Source organism: Alosa alosa, chromosome 13 (genome assembly GCF_017589495.1).
Source record: "Alosa alosa isolate M-15738 ecotype Scorff River chromosome 13, AALO_Geno_1.1, whole genome shotgun sequence".
In the NCBI taxonomy this organism is placed as follows: Eukaryota; Metazoa; Chordata; class Actinopteri; order Clupeiformes; family Clupeidae; genus Alosa; species Alosa alosa.
In genome coordinates this window covers 8,506,057-8,526,240 of record NC_063201.1, presented here as the reverse complement: position 1 = coordinate 8,526,240, position 20,184 = coordinate 8,506,057, and the positions used below count along the sequence as shown (strand labels likewise).

Genomic DNA, 20,184 nt, shown 5'->3' with positions numbered 1-20,184 from the left:
AGAAAACACACGAACCATCCTTCTTCTCCACAAATGCCTTAACATTGTTTTCTGGTCTTTTGTAAAAGTTAGTGCCGTCTTAAAAGCCATGTATCCTTCTAGCCACAGCGTTCTTGTTTCAAACATAAGCCTAATCTAAGCGTGCTCAGATGATGTGATAGACCAGGCGCTGTTGCTTACCTGTCCATCATCGTAAAGCCCGATTTGATTGGTCCACCCGATCTAGGGCGAGCATACTTGCTCCACAATGGAGCAATGCCAGACCGAACTTCCCGACCTCAAATGTTGTGGGCGGGACTAAATTCGGAATGGCACCAAGGCTAGGGTTTTCCTAGATCACATCACAAATTAGAAAACATGTAATCTCACTAGTTGACTGATCATAATAAATTATAGACACAAACTCACCATGGTACTGCATATCATTCATTATCCAGTGCTCTGTGCAAATCTGACCTTTGCTGTATACAAGCCAAGAAAAAGGATACGAAGGCATTGACCTCTGCCTCAAAGTACTATAGTGGATTAAACTGGGTTTTATCCAATTGATGTTTAATAAATAGTTTCACTAAAGCAGTGGTATTCATTGATTTTACTATTTTACTTCCCCTGGGGATCAATAAAGTATCTATCTATCTATCTATCTATCTAACACAAGAGATACACTAGATTGGTACATGATTTTCTGTGTTCTTACTGGCGTGGTCTTGTAAACGGTATTTGGCTGATGCCTTTGCTTTTATTAAGAGTCTGTTATGTCTCATTCTGAACAATAACCAAGACATAGTCAAGGCCACAGTTACCAAGGCTTTGAAAAAAAAAAATCAACATGATAGGAAAAAAAAACAGCAAAAACATAAATACAATTATAAACAATGATTCACTGTTTATTGTGGTCTAGCACTTCATCTCAAAAAAACAGTCCTTGGATAAGCCAAGGTCACCTTCCAGTTGATTTGGGGTCTATTTGCTGCCTCCAAGTCTGTATGCCCTCCCACCCCCTGAGGGAGGACACAGCTCATTCACGAAACAGCATCCATGTCTGCCGCCGAAAGTCTTTATCGTCCCAGAACGAATTCATTACTGCAGTTCATAGACGAGACAAGCCCTCCACACACAAGAAGGGTCGTGTGAGTGTGTGTGTCAGGGTTTTTTTACAGGACGGGATTTAGAGTGTGTGTGAGTCTGAGTAACAGATGTCCTTGTGGAGGGCAAGTGTGTGTGTGTGTGTGTGTGTGTGTGTGTGTCTTATGGGGCCATCCAAAATGGCATGGATTGCGGTGCCTGTGTTTTGGGACGTGCCGGTTGGGGAGGGGGGTTTCGGTACACCCCCAGAGTCCATCCTGAGGAGAGGGAGGAGGAGGAGGAGGAGGTGGATGAGGAGGAAGAGGAAGAGGATGTCATGGCCGAGTTACCTGCCCCGGCCGGTTTAAGAATTGAGTGGTCCTCCTCTTCATCAGACGAGTCTCCGGTGTAAGCCACCAGTCCTGTCTTCAGACGCTTCACAGACGGTTCTGTAAGGGGGGAATGACAAGACCGAGAGAGGGAGAGAGAATAGAACATACAAGAGAGAAAGAAAACCCAGGAAAAACAAAACAAGCAGGCACACTCATTAAAAAACAGACGATTTGGCATTAGGTTGGTGAACAGAGAGAGACAAAGTTAATCAAATAGCAGTCATTTTGGAGCACAGACGTTTGGTATTTTTTTGGGGGGCGACGGGGGGAAGCAAAGGCGCGGGCAGGGGTTGGTCGCCATTGGTCAGGAGGAGGAGGCAAAAGTTCAGGCCATCCAATCAGGAAGCGGCAACAGAGTGATTGACGATGTCCATGGGCCAACCCCCCACCCAGCGTCCGTACGCCAGCAGCGTCCGGCATCCCCCCAGAGAGACATGGAAGAGAGAGAAGAACACAGAAAGAGAGAGAGAGAGAACACAAAACAGAGGAGAGAGGCACGTTAGTGCGGGCGGACCACTCAGCCACAGGCTCGTCGTCAGTCTGATGACCTCATCAGAGAGGGACGGCTGGCTGCTGACACCAGCCAGTGGAGAGAGGACTAGATGGAGAACAACTGGGGGAGGGTGATGTGAGGTCCACTATACTGCTCTGACCAGGATCCACCCCCACCGCACAGTTAGCATTTAGGAAACATTTCCACTACAAATAGCCTCATGTCAGACATCACAACTGAGTCGTACACTTTGTGTCACAAGAGTCCAACTTCAGTCTTCAGACTTCACATCTCAGATGCAAAGTGATGTGTGGTAGAACAGCCCGTACCGAGACTCGAGAGAGTGACCAACTCTGTAGTGGACACAGCCTGGCCTGCACCTGCAGAGCTACAGAACAGAGGCCACTACAGAGTCAGTAGTCGTTTTTACACTAAGATCGCACAACATTAACGGGAAAAGAAGACGTCTTTATGCCGCATCGTGTCTAAAAACGAGGCGAAAACATTGCCAGCCACATCGTACCGCGAGTGTTTACATACAAGCCGGCATATTGAGGAGCCAGGACCAAATAGCAAAATAAGTATAAGTATATATACTCTTTTGATCCCGTGAGGGAAATTTGGTCTCTGCATTTATCCCAATCCGTGAATTAGTGAAACACACACAGCACACAGTGTACACACAGTGAGGTGAAGCACACACTAATCCCGGCGCAGTGAGCTGCCTGCAACAACAGCGGCGCTCTGGGAGCAGTGAGGGGTTAGGTGCCTTGCTCAAGGGCACTTCAGCCGTGCCTACTGGTCGGGGTTCAAACCGGCAACCCTCCGGTTACAGGTCCGAAGTGCTAACCAGTAGGCCACGGCTGCCCCAGAAGCGCGACGTGAAGCGCGGCGTGCAATATTGGGTGTAAAGATGAGTCAGATGTAGGCTACAGTTATGTTAGCCATTCATCTACAGATGCTTTTATTATGCATGCCAGAAACTGCATATTATACTATGACAGTTTTTAAGGGTAAAGCCTGCTATTGCAAGTTTTGGGCCAGGTCCATAGGCTCTATAGGCTACAACAAAGTGTTTCTGGAGAGAACGATGAATTTAGTCAGACCTGTGTGATAATAGAATATGGCCATCTATATCTTTGACTAGCTCATATCAAGAATGCCTAACAGAAATAACAGGGGACTAACTATGGATAACTGTGGATAACTTGTAGACCATAAAGGTAAGAGTTCATTGTCATTACATTTAGCTGTGTTTGCTTGTTTGGCTGCATAGCATGCTAGTTTGTTTGTTAAACAGTGACATTAAGCTATGTTCGTTAATGTCCAGCTTCTAAATGTTATGTGGCTAACAGTAGTCATCATGTGATAATGTAAAAGCTTAAGGAGTTCATGCTTTGTTTTATTGCTGGATTTTAGGATAGCCTATATGGCAACCGATTGCATTCCAACCTACTGTCAACTCTAACCGGCGTTAAATAACTGGAAGCTTTGTGGATTTAAAGATTGTGGTAATGTGCGTGACGTCATGTGCTATTGCTGCTCGTCAGATTTTAAATCTCCGGTGGTGGGTTTGACATTTGTAGTGTCATCAAAACACCCGCCCAGATTCCCCCCATTTGGCCTTAACGGCATTTACACTGGTGCCGGAATGAATTGTTTCACCTTTATGTCTACTCTGCCTGGTGGTAAAATTGGCGGGACACTTCGGCAAAAAGGACAGTTATTGCAGTGTTCTGCAATAAAAGGTACATACATTTGCGGGAAATACAGCAGTGTAAAAGGGGCTAGTTAGTATCTGGGTAACAGCAGGGGTGTCTTCCACCACACAGCCACAAACACCAGATCAGGGCCAGAGGCTGCAGCCATGTGGGGCAGGAGCAGAAAACAGTTCCACTACCTACCTACCGAGCAGACTCCCTGTGGGGAAAACAGCTCCACTAACTAATCTATCTATCTATCTATCTATCTATCTATCTATCTATCTATCTATCTATCTATCTATCTATCTATCCATCAGCCTCTACTGAGCACTGACAGGGCGGGGAAGTGGGGCACCTAGCAGGGGTGAACTGGGGCTAACTCAAAACTAATCTCTAAGTTAATTAAGATAACCCTCGCTCAGATACAGCCCAGGGGCAGCAGCTGACCCTCGCTCAGACACCACCCAGAGGCAACAGCTGACCCTCGCTCAGACACAACCCAGAGGCAGCAGCTGACGGGGCAGTGGGCAGAGGGGAGGGTTGGGGGTTGTGGTCCTTACCGGGGGCGGGGGCCGGTGGCCTTCTCTCCTCCAGTTTGGGCTGCCGCAGTCCTCCGTTGACTGGCATGGGTGGCGGGGGCATTAGCTGCCTACTGGAGGGTCAAACACCAGTGGAATCTCAATCTCAAGCGACATACTCATTTAATTATGATATTTTAAAACACATTATCGTCACTGTATCAGACATGTTAGACATGAAAGTTACAGTAATTGTTGATTATTGATCAACTGATCGATCAATTGATTTCCTGAACACAGGAAAGTGTATTATACTGAGTAAACTAAAACTATATGTGTAGTTAAGGGTACATTCAAGCTACCATATGTGTGTGCACTACCTACAATCTTTTAAGATAATTACGCAATCATGGCACCATGTACAGTGGAGTACCCTCAACCACTTGTACAGGAACACAAAATGTCCTTCATGTTGTCCAGCACAGGCTGTGGTGCAGCAGCAACAGCAGCAGCCTAGTTCTGGTTCTGAGTTTTGGTTCTGAGGCACTTACCAGTCCCTCTCTTTGGGAGGCCCAGAGGAACTAGAAGGCGGGGGTCCTGAAGACTCGGGGCTGCCCACAGAGAAGCCTGCACCTAAATTAGTCATATGAATGGGTCCATGCTATGAGCAGAAAAACACAAATGACATTAGCACACACCCTCGTCTGGTGCCTTGTTTTGCCATTACTGTCCTAAGGAAAAGACCTCTGGGGCGGAGCCAGTGGACACGGGCCACTTATGGGCCACATACAGGCCAAAGCAGCGCAGGCTCCACCCCAGGGTCAAATGTGCTGAACGAAGCACTCGTCTTTATACTATAAATGGACACTAGGGCTACCAGCTTTTACTCCGTATGTGTGACTGTAATAGTGTTGCATTTTGTCTTATCGGGTGTATGTGTCCGCTGCACAAATTTAAGTTCCTTATGGAAAATAAAGTATGTTGAATCCAATTTGAATTGAAGATGAGATACACACAGCTAATATCTACAAGGATGACAATGCAATCAAACACCAAGGATTCAGCTATGCTGCAATGGGAAACACCCGTTTTTATTCAATACACACAGCTAGCAACGGCACCGATTATATTCCACCCTAAGCAAAAATCTTGAATAAATAATATGCAATTAAAAGGCAATCCATGTTTTATAGTCAAATAGTCAGTTTTCGAGGCTGCAGTTTAATTGTGGCTGAGGCATCCGTCATAAGCCCCAGGAGAGACAGGGCTGAAATAAAAATATTCTCTGAAAAGAAAGAGAAATTAGTTCATGGATCTTGGGACGGATCTCAGCACGGTTTTGCACGTGCAACACTGCACCTCCTGAGACAGTTCAGTGTGTGAGACAGGTGGGGCGATGGATCACCTGGTATCCCAGAAGGCCGCTGTCCTGCTCCTCAGGGACCTCCTCTGTGAAGCGCCGCTTCTGTGGGGGGTTGGCCAAGGACGAGGGGGGAGGGGCTTTGTGCGGAACTGGAGCCACTGGGGGGAATGGAGCCGGAGGGAGCTGTGTGTGTGTGTGTGTGTGTGTGATGGAGGGTGGAGACAGTAAAAGAAAGTCAATCAATAGTTAATAAATAGTCCAATTGTCAATTATACTGTATACAATCAATATAACAATATACTGTATTACATACAGATAAAAACGGAGTAAAACAATGTAAATTGGTGGACTACAGTGGAATCATATCGAAAGGCTTGTGGGCAACAGGTGCTGCTGTTTACCTGAGGCATGACGGGCGGTGCAGGGTTGATGGGGTACTGAGCGCTGGGCGGTGGGATTGGGGCAGGGGGCGTCCCAGGGGGCATATGTGGGGGTACAACATAGGGTGGGGGCATGGGCTGAGGCGGGGGCATGGGCATGGGGTAGCCTGGAGGCTGGTAGCCCGCAGGGGGGCAGTACGGGGGATGGGGGGGCAGGCCGTTGACTGGGGGCGGCTGGATGAAGCCTGGCAGAAGACGAGACGTAAAGAGGTTAGACTCACTAGCAGACACACCAGCAGATCGGGAATTCAGAACTGGGACAGGTGTGTTGAGCTCTACAGTAAAACCATTATTTTGGTTCGAGGGCTGCAGACGCCCTGTATCCCGAGTCTGCAGCATGTAACTTGTGTCTGTGCCCACGTCTGAACCGAGCATGTTACCTTGAGTGGGCACCATGGCCGTCATCTGAGTGAGGAAGCGAGAGTACTCGGCATGCACCTGAGAGAGAGAGGCAGAAGAGAATGCAAGGAATGACCCTTTTCATGAAAGCTAGCTTTGGGGCAGCTGTGGCCTACTGGTTAGGGCTTCGGACTTGTAACCGGAGGGTCGCCGGTTCGAACCCCGACCAGTAGGCACGGCTGAAGTGCCCTTGAGCAAGGGACCTAACCCTCACTGCTCCCCGAGCGCCGCTGTTGTTGCAGGCAGCTCACTGCGCCGGGATTAGTGTGTGCTTCACCTCACTGTGTGCTGAGTGTGTTTCACTAATTCAAGGATTGGAATAAATGCAGAGACCAATTTCCCCTCACAGGATCAAAAGAGTATATATACTTATACTTAAGATATGCAATACAGAAGCAGACTCCTTTCTGTGTCAACACAAGGGCTAGTATTGCCATACTTGGGCCATCATTCTGGACTGAATCAACTGAATAATTCCTTTCGGTTGAAGTACTTCCAACATAAAATCAACAGATATTATGCTGCACTCCTGAGTGAAAGTACATCTCTCCCTGAGTGCGAGGGAAAGACCTGAGTGTGTGTGTGTGTGTGTGTGAGTAAGTGAGGGAGTAAAAGAGAGAGCATCAGTGTGTATGTAATATATTCTGTAGGTACTTACTGTCTGTAGGAGGTTCTCACACAGAGTCTTGGCTGCAGCCAGGCCCTCGGGTTTGGGGTGACTAGAAAACACACACACACACACACACACACACACACACACACACACACACAGAGTTAATTAGCTTTTCGCGTCACTTTGACACTAAAAGTATGATTCTATGTAATGACTGTATGATATCTGTACTGTCCCTGTGTATATCTGTGTGTGACTATGTATTTAGAGATAAGCAGGAATATTATGACTGCAGTGTTTCACTGTTCTGCATGGCTGCATCAGTAGCTACAGTATCTGCTCCGGATTGCCAGGTTGCCACTAATCAGAGTCTGATTCAGTGTAGTCCACGTGAGATTGGATGACCAATGCCATCTCCTGTCAGCCTGGAAGGATACTTTAACCCTAACTATGTACAGACCTATATCAATGTACACTAACGGTCAAAAGTTTGGGGTCACTTAGAAGTTTCCATTCCACTCCATTATAGACAGATTACCAGCTGAGATCAGTTGCATTGTTTTTTTACATAATTGCAAAAGGGTTCTCCAATGTTTTCTCAGTTAGCCTTTTAAAATTATATCAGATTAGTAAACAGAATGTGCCTTTGGAAGATTGGATGAATGGTTGCTGATAATGGGCAATGTAGATTATTGCATTAAAGATCAGCCATTTTTTTCAATTATGTAAGCACATTTTGTATTAACAGTTTTTGCAATTATGTAAGCACATAATGTAATCTGAAAACTTCTGCCCTAATAAAAAACAAAAGCAACTGATCTCAGCTGGTATTCTGTCTATAATGGAGTGGGACTGAAACTTTTGACCAGTAGTGTACATAAATTCTATACATGTACTGGCCTATCACATGTGTTCTAGACTTGAACCAACCTTATGTAGATGTACATGGGTTCTAGACTTGAACCAACCTTATGTAGATGTACATGTGTTCTAGACTTGTACCAACCTTATGTAGATGTACATGGGTTCGAAAGCCTCTCTCCCTGAAGCTGGCTCCAGGCATCCAGATCCCTTCCCCCTGAGGAAGACCTTGGCCCCCGTCTCCGTCTGAATGTGCTGGAGGAAGGAGCAGCCGGGGCCCTCCACCTTCTCCTTCACATTGAAACCCTGGATAGCATGCTCCAGGCCCACAAACAGCTTGTCCTGGACATAGTGCATCTGAGAGAGAGAGAGAAAGAAAGAGAGAGAGAAAGAAAGAAAGAGAGAAAGAGAGTGAGACATAAAGACAGAGAGAAAGACAGAGAGACACAAACAGAGAGAGAGAGAGAGAGAGAGAGAGAGAGAGAGAGAGAGAGAGAGAGAGAGAAAAAGAGACCGAGAGAGACACAGACAAGTTAAAGGAGACAGAAAACAGACAGACGGACAAAGGTAAACAAGAAATGAAACCATACCATGTAGAGACCTGGCATAAATTAACGTATTATTTGAAGGCATTGGCTTTCAAAATAAGTCAGTAACCTACTGGGATGACAGCTTTGGTGAAATAGAAATGTAGCATGTGTGATGAGAGCCACATCACTCATTTGCTATGGTTACATTTAGAGAGTAAATGTGTCTTCTGTGCACGTGGTGGTGGTTTGTCTGGTTAATAGTGAGGTGGTGGCGGCAGCATCGGTGTGTCTGTGGGGTGTGTGGAACCTCACCCCGGACTGGAAGTGTGGTTTCTGGCCCATAGGGGGCAGCGCTGGGGGAGGGGGCTGCTGGTAGACGGTGACTGCCGCCGCACTCGAGCTGGTGGCTGCTTTCACCACACCGTTGGTGATGATCTCCTTGATCTTATTCACCGCTCCTATGTACACACACACACACAGGGTTAGTCACACTCACAAGAAAACTAAGAGTGTAATTATTGCATCTGGCCGTAGATTGATTAAACTAAAAACATATACTTACGATCCACTATATCTCTGGTTTGTCCTTGGACGTGAAGGTAAAGTGGACGTTCACTGCCAATAGCAAGAAATAAATTACACTTAAAGTATTGTTTGACTTTGCATTTGATTTAGAAGTAGCGGTTTTCAGCCTCAGGTTTATGACTCATAACCGTACCACGCAGCACACAATTACTGTCAGCTGAATCTGGTACAGGAGACCAACCTGCCAAACCAACCAAACCAACCAGCAGAAGCAGCACAAGCACAACCAGCTACGATAGCGAAGCATAGCATATTATATTATATAAACCAAAGCCCAAGCACTGCCCTCAACCCAAATTGGCTTCCTGTCTGACATCTGATAAACCAAACCACCTGTGCCAAGAGCTCCATTTGCACTGAGGGCCTTCAGCACCAAGACTTTTGGCTAAAGTTCCGAATGTGTTTGTGCCGTGCTTCTGTGATTAGGCCATATACAGGGTTCCTACACATTTTCCATTTCAAAATTCCATACTTTTTCCATACTCAAATGTTAAAACTTCTCAGTAGATTTTTCTGACCGTATTCTAGATATTGTCAATGGAGTGTTCTACTAGCATTGTGAAGAGCTGTATAATAATGTTTATTATTAACTTGTTAGCCCTTAGAAAACACTTGCCCATTGTTGGATACTTTTCGATGGGGAAGTACTGTGTTGGAAGGTGCACTCACATTTGATACAGCATACTACATATGTTGGAGACTAGTGCACTGCTGGCAGAGGCCTCAGAAATCACCGTAAACGGTAAAATTTGTTTACAATAACAGTTTATCAGATAATGCAGTATCCATGTCTTGGTAACTTTTACAAAATCAAAAAGGTCTATAGTGTTTTAGCCGAAAATAGCAGAGCTAGGTATAGGGCACGTGCATAGAACTGGGGTTTTCAATTTGGTTTTGGTACCAGGGTCCCCTTGTGGGAGAGATTTTTTTCTGATGTGGACTGACCTCTTAAGCTACACAACAGTAGGAATGGTTTATTATGACCTTAGTGAAGTGATAGTACTGTAGATGCAATAGTCTGGAAACACAAATATTTCTCCATACCCTTGTTTCTTTTTTCCATACTTATCCAGACCTGGAAATTACTAAAATCAAATTCCATACTTTTCTAGGTTTTCCATACTGCGTAGGAACCCTGCATATACCAACAGCAACCATAAAGACACTGTACAACATTCCAAGGACAGAGAATTGAAATGGAGCCAAACCAATAGCAACACACAATAAATGGAGCAATAGACCGTTTCTACTTTCAACCTACAAACACACTGCCTGCTGAAGCTGGGCTTGTAGCTAAGGTATGAGTTCCTGGAGAAGCCCTGTTTAAGCCCATGCTATGTAAGGTGCAAGCGCTTCCTGGGTCAGGAAGTCAGAGGAAGTCAAGAACCAGGTTTAGTCAACTGTGTAAACCAGGCCATTCTGACAGTCAGCCCACCTAATCCACCTGCCACCATACTCACCTTGGTAATGCCTTGTTCTTCTCTTCTACTGTCATATAGCGCCCCCTAGTTGACACTGCAGCACCACTCACTTTACTGATCTGTGGGTAACAGAGGGGAATACTACTCCAGCGCTTCACTGAGTTAAGCCAACACTTATCACAGAGCATCACCTAACATAGTTGAAGTGGTATCAATGGTAAGTTTGACTGTAGTTGGAGCACTAACCTCGTCTTGTGTCTGTCCCCGGGTCAGAAGATTGCGGCAGGTGAGAGGCACGTCATTAATCTCCACTTCAGCTACCACCAGGTCATCCTTGGCTTTCATTGGCTGCTGAGGCTTACCAGGCGCACCCTGGGTCACAACAGGAAGGTGAGTGTTAAAAAGTGAGCGCATCGGAAAAGAGGTCCACAAGATAGCTAAACACACCTTTTCTACAGCGTTCAAGTACATGATGTATTTAGTCAAGAGCTCATCACAGCTGTTAAGGTACTACATGAAATCAATACACTCTTACCTTGTCCACGGGCCCAGGACCGCCGATCTGAGAGGGCTTGAGTTTGCCCTTTGCCACCAGCATGGCATTGATCTTGGCGGCTACGGCAGCGGCCGCATCCAGAGCCCCCGTTGGCGCAGCCTCGGGTTCCCCCATTGAGGCTAGCCCCGGCTGGTCCCACTTGCTGCGGCGACTGATGCGAGATGAGACGAGACGAGACGAGACAGGTGTATGTCAGTACCGCACCCTCCAAAATAGCAAACTTTTTCTTACACACACATCCTTTTCTTACACACACACTTTTTCTTACACAAACACCCTGACATCAATGCACAAACACAGACCTTTGGTGACCAAGTTAACTGTAATCAACTTAGCAGCTAAGTTGACATTGGTAATCAGTTGCAACACGTTATCCCTATTTGATGTCCATCTGCCTGTAGATTAACGTTAGGTAGTGACGCGCTGTAGTTCATGTTAAATTGAGACGTAATATATATATATATATATATATATATATATATATATATATATATATATATATATATATATATATATATATATATAATACAAAATTAGCAATCTAGTAGACGGCCTGAAAGACATAACTAGCAGGGAATAAGATCAGAGCTGGCTGTAACAACTGATACCGTTTTAGCTCAGGTTAGCCCAGCTACTCTCGCACCTATCGCAACACCCACTTTGGCTAAAAACAGCTAGCTGTTAGTTAGGTAGCAAACTTGATTATCTTGACCTTTGAAAGTCATTACTAAGTCAAAATGTAAATGGCAGGGAAGGTTACTACCACGAGAAGCAATCTTAAGTAACTAGCCTCTAATTACAAACCATCTCTTTGCTTACTTTTACGGCAACGTTAGCAAGTGAACAAGTAACAGGACGCTAGCTAACGTTAGCTACTCCGCCATTAACGTTAGGCGTTCCATTTAACTGAGAAGGCAAGTGTTATGCCATTAGCTGCTAAGCAGTGATACACATGTCAAAGCTGTTGCCACACTCACCCGCCGTTTGGCGTTCCACCATATGACATCAATTTCAATTTCTTGTTCAATACACTTCTGCTGAAAATTCAAGCTACCATTGACTGTGTACACATTCACTGAGGTGCTCTCTAGTTGCAGCGCCAGCAACTGACTGAGGTCAAAAGAAACATGTTCACTTCCGGGTTAATATGTCGTTTTCATTACATAGAACCAGATAGAACCTCGCTGATAGAACCATGTATGGATTTGTCATTTACAGTCATGGCAAACAGGTATCCGTCCCCCATTTTAGACCTTAATATCAAGTAAGATATTTTATATGTATATGCAGGCCAGCCATTACAAATAATGGGACAACATTGGCCAAATGTGACCCCTTATCTACATTACTCCTGCACCACCAGACAAACTTATACCTTTGTATGGGCATGCATTCGGTTTTTCATAAAGTCTCATAAAATGATAAAATTACTTCAGAATATCATTATGTATTCATTTATATTCAGTCAAAATGAATGTAATAATCAAGTTCTTAGTTTCACAGTGTTTTATTTGTCACAGTGCTAGTTTTCAAAATATAACAAGGCTGAGCATGGAATGGTATTCAGAAATAAATCATGTAAATGAGTAGTGTAATATTTGTGCAAAAACATTGAAATGGGTGATTACTGAGTGGAAAGTGAGATTACTGAAACAGTAATATCAGATGACCTCTCTTCTCTTCTCGGCCTCTGACGGGTGCGTCTGCTTGAACTTAGAGATGCGGTCTTCCATGACAGGCCTGAAGTGTCTAACCAGCCCCTGCAGGATGGTGACAGGAAGGCAATATTAATGCGTGGAAATCACATAATAAATTGTAAAGGCACTCTGAACTCTTACCATTAAAGATGCAGCTAGCAATCTGGTTTCAGTTTCACAAAAGGTTTTTGATATTTGAGTTCAACAGTCAGTCAAATGACACGCCTTCTTGCTGTGCATATGTTGATTGGCTGGGATTGCTTATTGGGATTGGGATGTCTTGATTTATTCTTGAACACACAACTAGAGAACCGTCAGGTAAGTCATGGACTGCATGTTGTATAATTTAATTAAATAATTTAAATAATACTATATTATTATTAAATAGTAAATAATATCTCTACTTCTATGAACACACCATGCATTGGTCATAATGCTGTAAAGCAACCAAAAAAGTCTCGCTCTACTGGAGAAACAGGCCTTTTGTCTTCATATACTTAGTGCCACTGAAAAGAGCATGAGACTGGCCCATGGTGATTATGTCAATGTCTCCCTGCCCTCGCCTGTACTGCCCAGGCAACCACCCATCTCTGGACAGGTTTACCTGCCAACTGTTCCACCTTACAGGAGCCCCCAGCTTACCTGCACGGGCCAGGCGGCCCCATCTCCCAGGGCGCAGATGGTGTGACCCTCGATCTGCTTGCTGAGTTCATAGATCATGTCGATCTCAGAGTTACGAGCGTCGCCTTTCACAAAGCGCCACATCATCACGTTCATCCAGTCCACACCTGATGGGGACACATACAACATGACAAGTGGAGCAGAGAGAAGAAGCTGTGTGTGTGTGTGTGTGTGTGTGTGTGTGTGTGTGTGTGTGTAAAGCACTCAGGTTCATCTGACTGTAGCAAGCAGTATTGCTGTTTAGCACTGTGTATTGTACGTGTTTATAATCAGCACCGCAGAGCAAGACTGAAATAAGTGTAACAGTGGACATGAACGAGACAGGAGTGAGTGTGTGTGTGTGTGTGTGCCTCCGTCAGGTCCAGAAGAATTCCTGGTTCTTACAATACTTCGGTACCTTAGAAAAAGCAAGTACCACCATGTTTTTAGTATCAACTTGGTACCGAAGTATCAGTTCTTGTGACATCTTTAGTAAGGGCAGAAACTGAAATGTTCCTACACATAATTTTCATATAAATTTGCCAATATCCCACTAGGTAATTGTGACTAGGATCTGAGAAATCAATTCAGCCAAACATTAACCAGAATTTCAGAATGCACTCCTAAAATAGATGAGATTCGAAGATCTTGCCAAAACAGTGCTTAGGTGAGTTACAGTTCCTTACCTTCCCTGCAGGGGGTGCACTGGCCACAGCTTTCATGCTTGTAGAACTCAACCAATCGGGCAATGGCCCTGATGACATCAGTCTGGGAAAGCAGGAAATACAGTTCAGACTGAGAATCCTTCTGTGGTTTTAATTAGTAAAACAACACAAAACACGTAAAATGCACAGAATCAGTGTTCTTTGAAACACTGCATTTCGGTCGTTGCTTTAACCTTACCGAAACAGATACGCATGCGAGTTATGTATCCACCACCTCAAAAACTCCAAAGCTGCTGTCAGATTATGTTCCGAGGACACAAGTTTCCTATTGTGTATCAACAACACTCAATAACAGTTTATGTGATGTGTTAATTACAAAATGTCTTCCCTAACATTTTGACAACAGCTAGTTGTGAAGTAGGCTATTCAATTAGACCGGTTGCTTGTGAGACTCTGTGGCTGTGTACACCCGCTTCCTTATTTGGGTTTTGGGTTGCCAGGTTTTATGACAGAAAGGTTTCAATTGAAAGTAAGTGATTGTATATGTGTAGGGTGTATTTCATACACAATCTGGCAACCTGGGAAATGGTCAAACTAACAGAAAAAATGAATGGATCAGTCATTTTAAAATTAAGTCTGAATGTCATGCAAATTACGGGAGTTTTCCGGGAGAAATAACAAAACGGGAGGACGCCGGGAGATGACCTTGAAATATGGGAGAAACCCGGGAAAAATGGGAGTATTGGCAGGTATGATGTATGGGATAGCATATTTCTTATGTACCGGTAGTATTTTTAACACACCACATATCTACAATGTCGCTTTTGTATTTGGGCCCCATCTATATGAATGTCAGTAAATGTTCACACCATAACATGATAATAAAAGATAGCATGTCTTGCCATAGAACTGGCACTGGCAAGGAGGTGGCTTGACTCAATCTTTTTGCAAGTATACTGTATGCAAAATGTGTTCTTTTATATATATATATATATATATATATATAAACTCCGTATCGTAAAATGATTGAGTGAAGTCTGCTCCCATCCTTGTGTGGGACGGAGTCACGGAGTGGGCCTTGAGGAGCTCACAGATTTGTCCATGACGATGACAGCAGCAGTCCCCAGAGCAGTCTCTGCGCGTACAAGGTCATCAAAGTCCATCAGGACGTCGTCACACACAGAGCGAGGAATTATGGGAGTCGAGGAACCTCCTGGGATCACACCCAGCAGGTTGTCCCATCCACCTCTCACGCCACCTGGCCAATCACAGAGCACAGCAAGGGCATCATCATCATCATCATCATCATCATTAACATCATCATGGTTATGGTTATATGATTCAGCAGACGCTTTTGTTCAAAGCAAATTACAAATAAAAACAGTACAATAGTAAAACAGTTTTAAAGTGTTGGTTAGACTACATTAAGGAAAATAGCAACAATAAACAATAATGTCAATGCAATATCAATGATTAATAGCCTAAGGGAAATATACAATCATAATCATCATACCTATTACTGTCATTGCAGGTACTGTCATTCAATGTAAAGATAAGGCACACACAGCATGTACTACCAAATACACACACCCATACAACTGACACACACCCATACAACTGACACACACCTGCATGCTTCTCGATGAGTTCTTTAAGGGAAATGGACATTTCCTCCTCCACAGTGCATGGTGTGTTCACATGACCTGAGATATTGAAGAGCTTGGTCCCAGAATTCCTCTCTCTCCCAAAGCTAGCAAACCACGTGCCGCCTCGGCGACAGATGGCAGGTGCCACGGCAACCGTTTCCACATTGGCGACCGTCGTTGGGCATCCAAACACCCCTAGAATCCCAAACAGAGCTGTTGCAGTTCTCAGATGTCATGGGAAATGTAACTCGTTCACAGGCCACACAGACACAGAACATTTTGACATGCAAATAATGTAAATACAGTGTTTCCCACAGAATTGAATTCTATTTGCGGTGGTAGGTTTGCAGAATTAACTTGAATGCAACAGTTTTTAGCAAATTAGTGCAGCGTGGTTATGATGCTAACCAGATTTAAGCACAATGTTGTACAACCTGGAAAATCATTGTGTGGTGGTCAATGTTGATATTGTGGTGGGCCGCCACAAATAAGTCAATGTATGGGAAACACTGTAAATAGTAGTTCACGGAAGAATGCGATTGAGTAAGACCATAGCTGTTGTTGTATCCACAGAAATAGATCAACAAAAACGGTATGGAGGAACTGTAATTCATTATGATTGTATGACTGAATGGTATCCACCCTAAAAAGCATCACATCCCCCTGAGAAGCATGAGGCCAGGATATAAGCAAACAATTAAGTATGGCGCTTAAGGATGATCTCTATTATATCTACAAATCATCCTACTTTCTATTATCTGTGGTCACAGCACTGCAGCTGCAGTAAATTCACCAGACGCTGTGCAGGAGTGAGATGTGCAGGGCCTTGCTGACCTATATCTGCGGGGAATGGTGGCTTGAGACGAGGCTTCCCCTGTTTGCCCTCTATGGACTCGATGAGAGCCGTCTCCTCCCCGCAGATGTATGCTCCGGCCCCCCGCATCACAAACACGTCAAAGTCATACCCTGAGCCACAGGCATTCTTTCCGATCAGGCCTGCCTTGTAGGCCTCCTGTATCGCCACCTGCAGGCAAGGAGTAGAAGTGTTTGACATTTCTCATCACCCATTCTTCAGTAATATTGACAGATTTTCACCCTTGAGTTTTTATTCTGCATCGTGTAAGAAGGCATTGAAGGTCTTTGATGGTATAGCATATTCATAGCTAGTGAATCTTTTTTTGAGAAGTGCAGCACCTGCAGGTTGGAGGACTCATTGTAGAACTCGCCGCGGATGTAGATGTAGGCGGCGCGTGCGCCCATAGCTTTGCCCGCCACCAGACAGCCCTCCACCAGCTTATGGGGGTCGTGGCGCATGATCTCGCGGTCCTTACAGGTGCCTGGCTCCCCCTCATCCGCATTCACCACCAGGTACTTTGGCCTGAGGGAGAAGAGATGGTGTGGGGGCCAGGAAAGTAGGAAAGGTAGGAAGGAGGCAAGACAAGGTAGGGAAGAAAAGACAGAAAGACAGAAAGAAAGAAAGAAAGAAAGAAAGAAAGAAAGAAAGAAGATTTTCTGGTTTTACAAAGAAATCAATCCAACAACAATTCAATTCAAACAATCTACCAGCAATTATAAGTAAAAGGCTGTTTAATCACAGTTGCTCATTAAAGCTGCCAGGTCAGCTCTCACGAGTGGGATTTGGCAGGAAAATAGGGAATGGCAGCCAGGTCTAATGGGTCACGGTGGTGTAGCTTGCCTAAACAAGAACTTGACGATTTTGGTGGTATTAGTGTGGTGCTAATGTTGTGGTGACTAACTGTAACCCTTAACGATACCTGAATACCTGAATTCCTGGTAATAAAATTACCGCACAGCTGGAATATTTATACCACCATCCAATACATTTATGCATATTTATGTTAAAAAATAGTACTCAAGTTAAACTACTACAAAGAATGGACAACATTCCTCAGTCAAAAAGAAAATGCTTCAATGAAATGACCAGACGTGAACCCTAATTCTGTACAGCTATTTGTTCTGACCCATACAGTAAGTGGGTTCCCAGCTTCCACCTTTGTACTCTTGAGCAAGGCACTTAACCCTGAGTTGCTCTGGGGAGAATGGCTCTTGTAGTATAATTAACTAAGTTGCTTTGGATAAAGGCGTCTGCTAAATTAATAAATGTAAATGATGTAATGTAATCTGTGTTCTAACACAGTGTATAACTCGGCTATTGTAGATTTTACTGAATTATGTCCAGTATGGGAAAGACTGAAAAGTGTGCGTACATTATATACTCTATTCACATAAAATAAGACTCAACAGCACTATGCTGTTTTCTATTACCATAAAAGATGTAAATATGCACCAGAAGTGAATATTAAGTTAAATAGCAGCATTTCTCTGTAAAAGCCGTCTGTGTGTGTCTTCAGGCCACTGACCTGCCATCGCTGGGTTTGTTCATGAAGCTCCACTTCATTCCGGTGGGGAAGCCGGCGCCCCCCCGCCCCCTTAGCCCCGACACCTTCACCTCATTCAGGATCCACTCGTGCCCCTTCAGCAGGATCTCCTTCGCCTTGTACCAGTCACCCCGGCTCAGCGCCCCCTTTAATCTGGGAAAGGAAGTGCAGTGGAGGTCAGTGTGGACTTAATTCCAGCCCAATTCATGCAGGCCGATCAATCTACTGTATTCTGCAAAAATTGAACTAATTTTTTCAATTTTTTTTATACAGGTAAAGGGAGCTAGGCTTACTCAAAGCAGTAGAAAATTCTTCACACCTTCTACTACTCTGGCTTAAATGTGTAAGGGACAGCCTTATCTTGTAAATTATGTTCCTTTTATCTCTGTAATGGTGGCCACCTTATTTCAGTAAATTATCTTTGCCACAATGAATGTTGATAAAACAAGAGTTGTCAAGCTACAGAGTCTTTCTGGGCTTTATATTGACTGATGTCAGCCATGTTATCCTATCAGACTGATGTTGAACAACTTATACAGCTAGCAAACAATTATGCGTAATTTAAACACGTGGTTTAAAATGTGTAAACATGACAGACAGAAAGACATGGGCAGAACAGACCAGACAGCTGTCTAAGGGTAGTACTTGTCTTACTTGCAACAGTTCAGTCAATGAGTAAAGAGCATCTTCATTGTCTAGTTGGAAGTTATAAGTGTTCACGTGACACTTCCAACAAATGCTATTGTTCATTAAGCTTGACAAAAGAGTATAGTCAACAGATTTTGACATGTTTTAGCCATATGTTGTATGTGTCAGAGGATCTCTCTCTCTCTCTCTCTCTCTCTCTCTCTCTCTGGGTAAGACAGAAAATGTACATGTAAATGTGTTGGGTCATACCTCCAGTCATGACGTCCATACAAGTTGGTAAATATCCTGTCTTGGTCACTCAAGGGACCAAATTTAGTCTTTTTTTGTTTCTCCTGAGGGAGTCACACAAACACAATTAAACAAACTGCCCAATTGCAAACATCAAACATCAATCTTTCAAAAGCCAGGTCTGATGGTGCTGTCATTTGGGCTAACATTACCTGAGGCTTGGCAACGGTGCTGTAGCGGAATGTGAGGGCTGCAGGGCTGCGAGAGGTTATTGCCACTGAGTGTGCCCCTGCACTTATCGCTCTGCGAAAGCACAGCATCCTGTCCTGCGGTGGAAACGAGAGGAGGCACAAGAAACAGGCACCGTGACTCACAAGAGAACCAGCGAAATATTACTCCGCATTCAGTGGCAGTTACAAAGCTTGATGTAAAATATTTAGCGAGGTAACAATACTAGTCGGTGTTGAATACATGATGTTTCTTTATGGAACACGTAATGATGTCGTAGTGACGTTAGCGTTAACATGAAATGTAGTTTGTTTTATTATTACACTTCTACAACGACCTGGAAACATAGCACCACCTGCCTACTCTTAAATCACTTCTGCTTGTGGCCTATTAATTAGACCTCTTATTTTAACCCATTTGCATAAGTAGAGTATGTGGATTAAGGGCAATCCGTCACATCAACTTCATGTAATTCCCCCAAATGAATTAGGATATTTTTTTAAATACTTAGTTAGCTAGCAACTTAACACCATTTACCTTAACGTTACCTGCTCTTTAAATAGTACGTTAACGTTAACCACCCATGAAACACTTTATGTTCTAAGTTACAGTGTATATTATAATACAGTAAAGGAAGGTCAATAAAATAACTTTTAGGACAGAGTTAGCAGGATACAGTCCAAATGAAACTTGATGAAACCCAGGATGACACAACTGTCCATGGCATCAGGGCGCGAGCTAATGCGAGCTAGCTCGTTAGAATTTGAGACACAACTTGAATGCCCCACTGTTAAACCTGCCTTTAATCCCCATTCACCTTCTGGCGCACACACAGACTTGGGACTTAACAAACCATTAGTGCTCTTTTATAATGTTTAACTGCGACATAGTTTCGAATAGAATTGAATAAACACAGTGAGTTTTATCAGCTAACGTTACCTGCAAAATCATCTTATACCTAGCAAATCTAATTTCACTTCGTTACTCACCACAGGATGCACTTCGCCGAAGATCTATTTGTGTTCTATCCGGCTTTCGGACGTCCCACGTTAATACCCACGCAGGTGTCCCGGA

At 44.1% G+C, this 20,184-nt stretch overlaps 2 protein-coding genes across 8 annotated transcripts in view; both read right to left on the bottom strand.

Annotated features, from left to right (window-relative positions):
- Positions 1-12,052, bottom strand: part of khdc4 (KH domain containing 4, pre-mRNA splicing factor) — a 31,508-nt gene extending 19,456 nt beyond the window's left edge. For 2 of the 4 annotated variants that reach the window (XM_048260361.1, XM_048260362.1), the window contains exons 1-14: positions 11,917-12,052; positions 10,919-11,090; positions 10,630-10,755; positions 10,423-10,502; positions 8,940-8,992; positions 8,690-8,835; positions 7,993-8,204; positions 7,032-7,092; positions 6,355-6,412; positions 5,936-6,159; positions 5,577-5,717; positions 4,723-4,832; positions 4,214-4,305; positions 1,217-1,514 (exon numbers count right to left, since the gene is read on the bottom strand). In XM_048260361.1, the coding sequence (XP_048116318.1) occupies positions 1,249-1,514; positions 4,214-4,305; positions 4,723-4,832; positions 5,577-5,717; positions 5,936-6,159; positions 6,355-6,412; positions 7,032-7,092; positions 7,993-8,204; positions 8,690-8,835; positions 8,940-8,992; positions 10,423-10,502; positions 10,630-10,755; positions 10,919-11,090; positions 11,917-11,945 (1,770 nt within the window). In that variant the 5' untranslated portion in view covers positions 11,946-12,052 and the 3' untranslated portion in view covers positions 1,217-1,248. Of the gene's footprint in view, positions 1-861; positions 1,515-4,213; positions 4,306-4,722; positions 4,833-5,576; positions 5,718-5,935; positions 6,160-6,354; positions 6,413-7,031; positions 7,093-7,992; positions 8,205-8,689; positions 8,836-8,939; positions 8,993-10,422; positions 10,503-10,629; positions 10,756-10,918; positions 11,091-11,916 lie in introns of those variants that run through there. The other 2 variants (XM_048260360.1, XM_048260359.1) reach the window with 2 other exon arrangements.
- A 378-nt stretch (positions 12,053-12,430) lies between these two features.
- Positions 12,431-20,182, bottom strand: LOC125305929 (NADH dehydrogenase [ubiquinone] flavoprotein 1, mitochondrial-like). 4 transcript variants are annotated; one of them, XM_048260999.1, is made up of 11 exons: positions 20,100-20,182; positions 19,095-19,208; positions 18,904-18,986; positions 17,989-18,159; positions 16,802-16,985; positions 16,442-16,631; positions 15,590-15,802; positions 15,053-15,219; positions 13,983-14,064; positions 13,279-13,424; positions 12,431-12,699 (listed from the first exon to the last, which is right to left on the bottom strand). In XM_048260999.1, exons 2-11 carry the CDS (start codon positions 19,200-19,202, stop codon positions 12,601-12,603), a joined length of 1,443 nt encoding a protein of 480 aa, XP_048116956.1. In that variant the 5' UTR covers positions 19,203-19,208; positions 20,100-20,182; the 3' UTR covers positions 12,431-12,600. The 4 variants fall into 4 exon arrangements, with proteins under 4 accessions (XP_048116956.1, XP_048116958.1, XP_048116955.1 ...); XM_048261001.1 differs by having other exon boundaries at positions 19,095-19,203; positions 20,100-20,139; XM_048260998.1 differs by lacking the exon at positions 20,100-20,182 and adding an exon at positions 20,050-20,087.
- Positions 20,183-20,184: the final 2 nt, after the last annotated feature.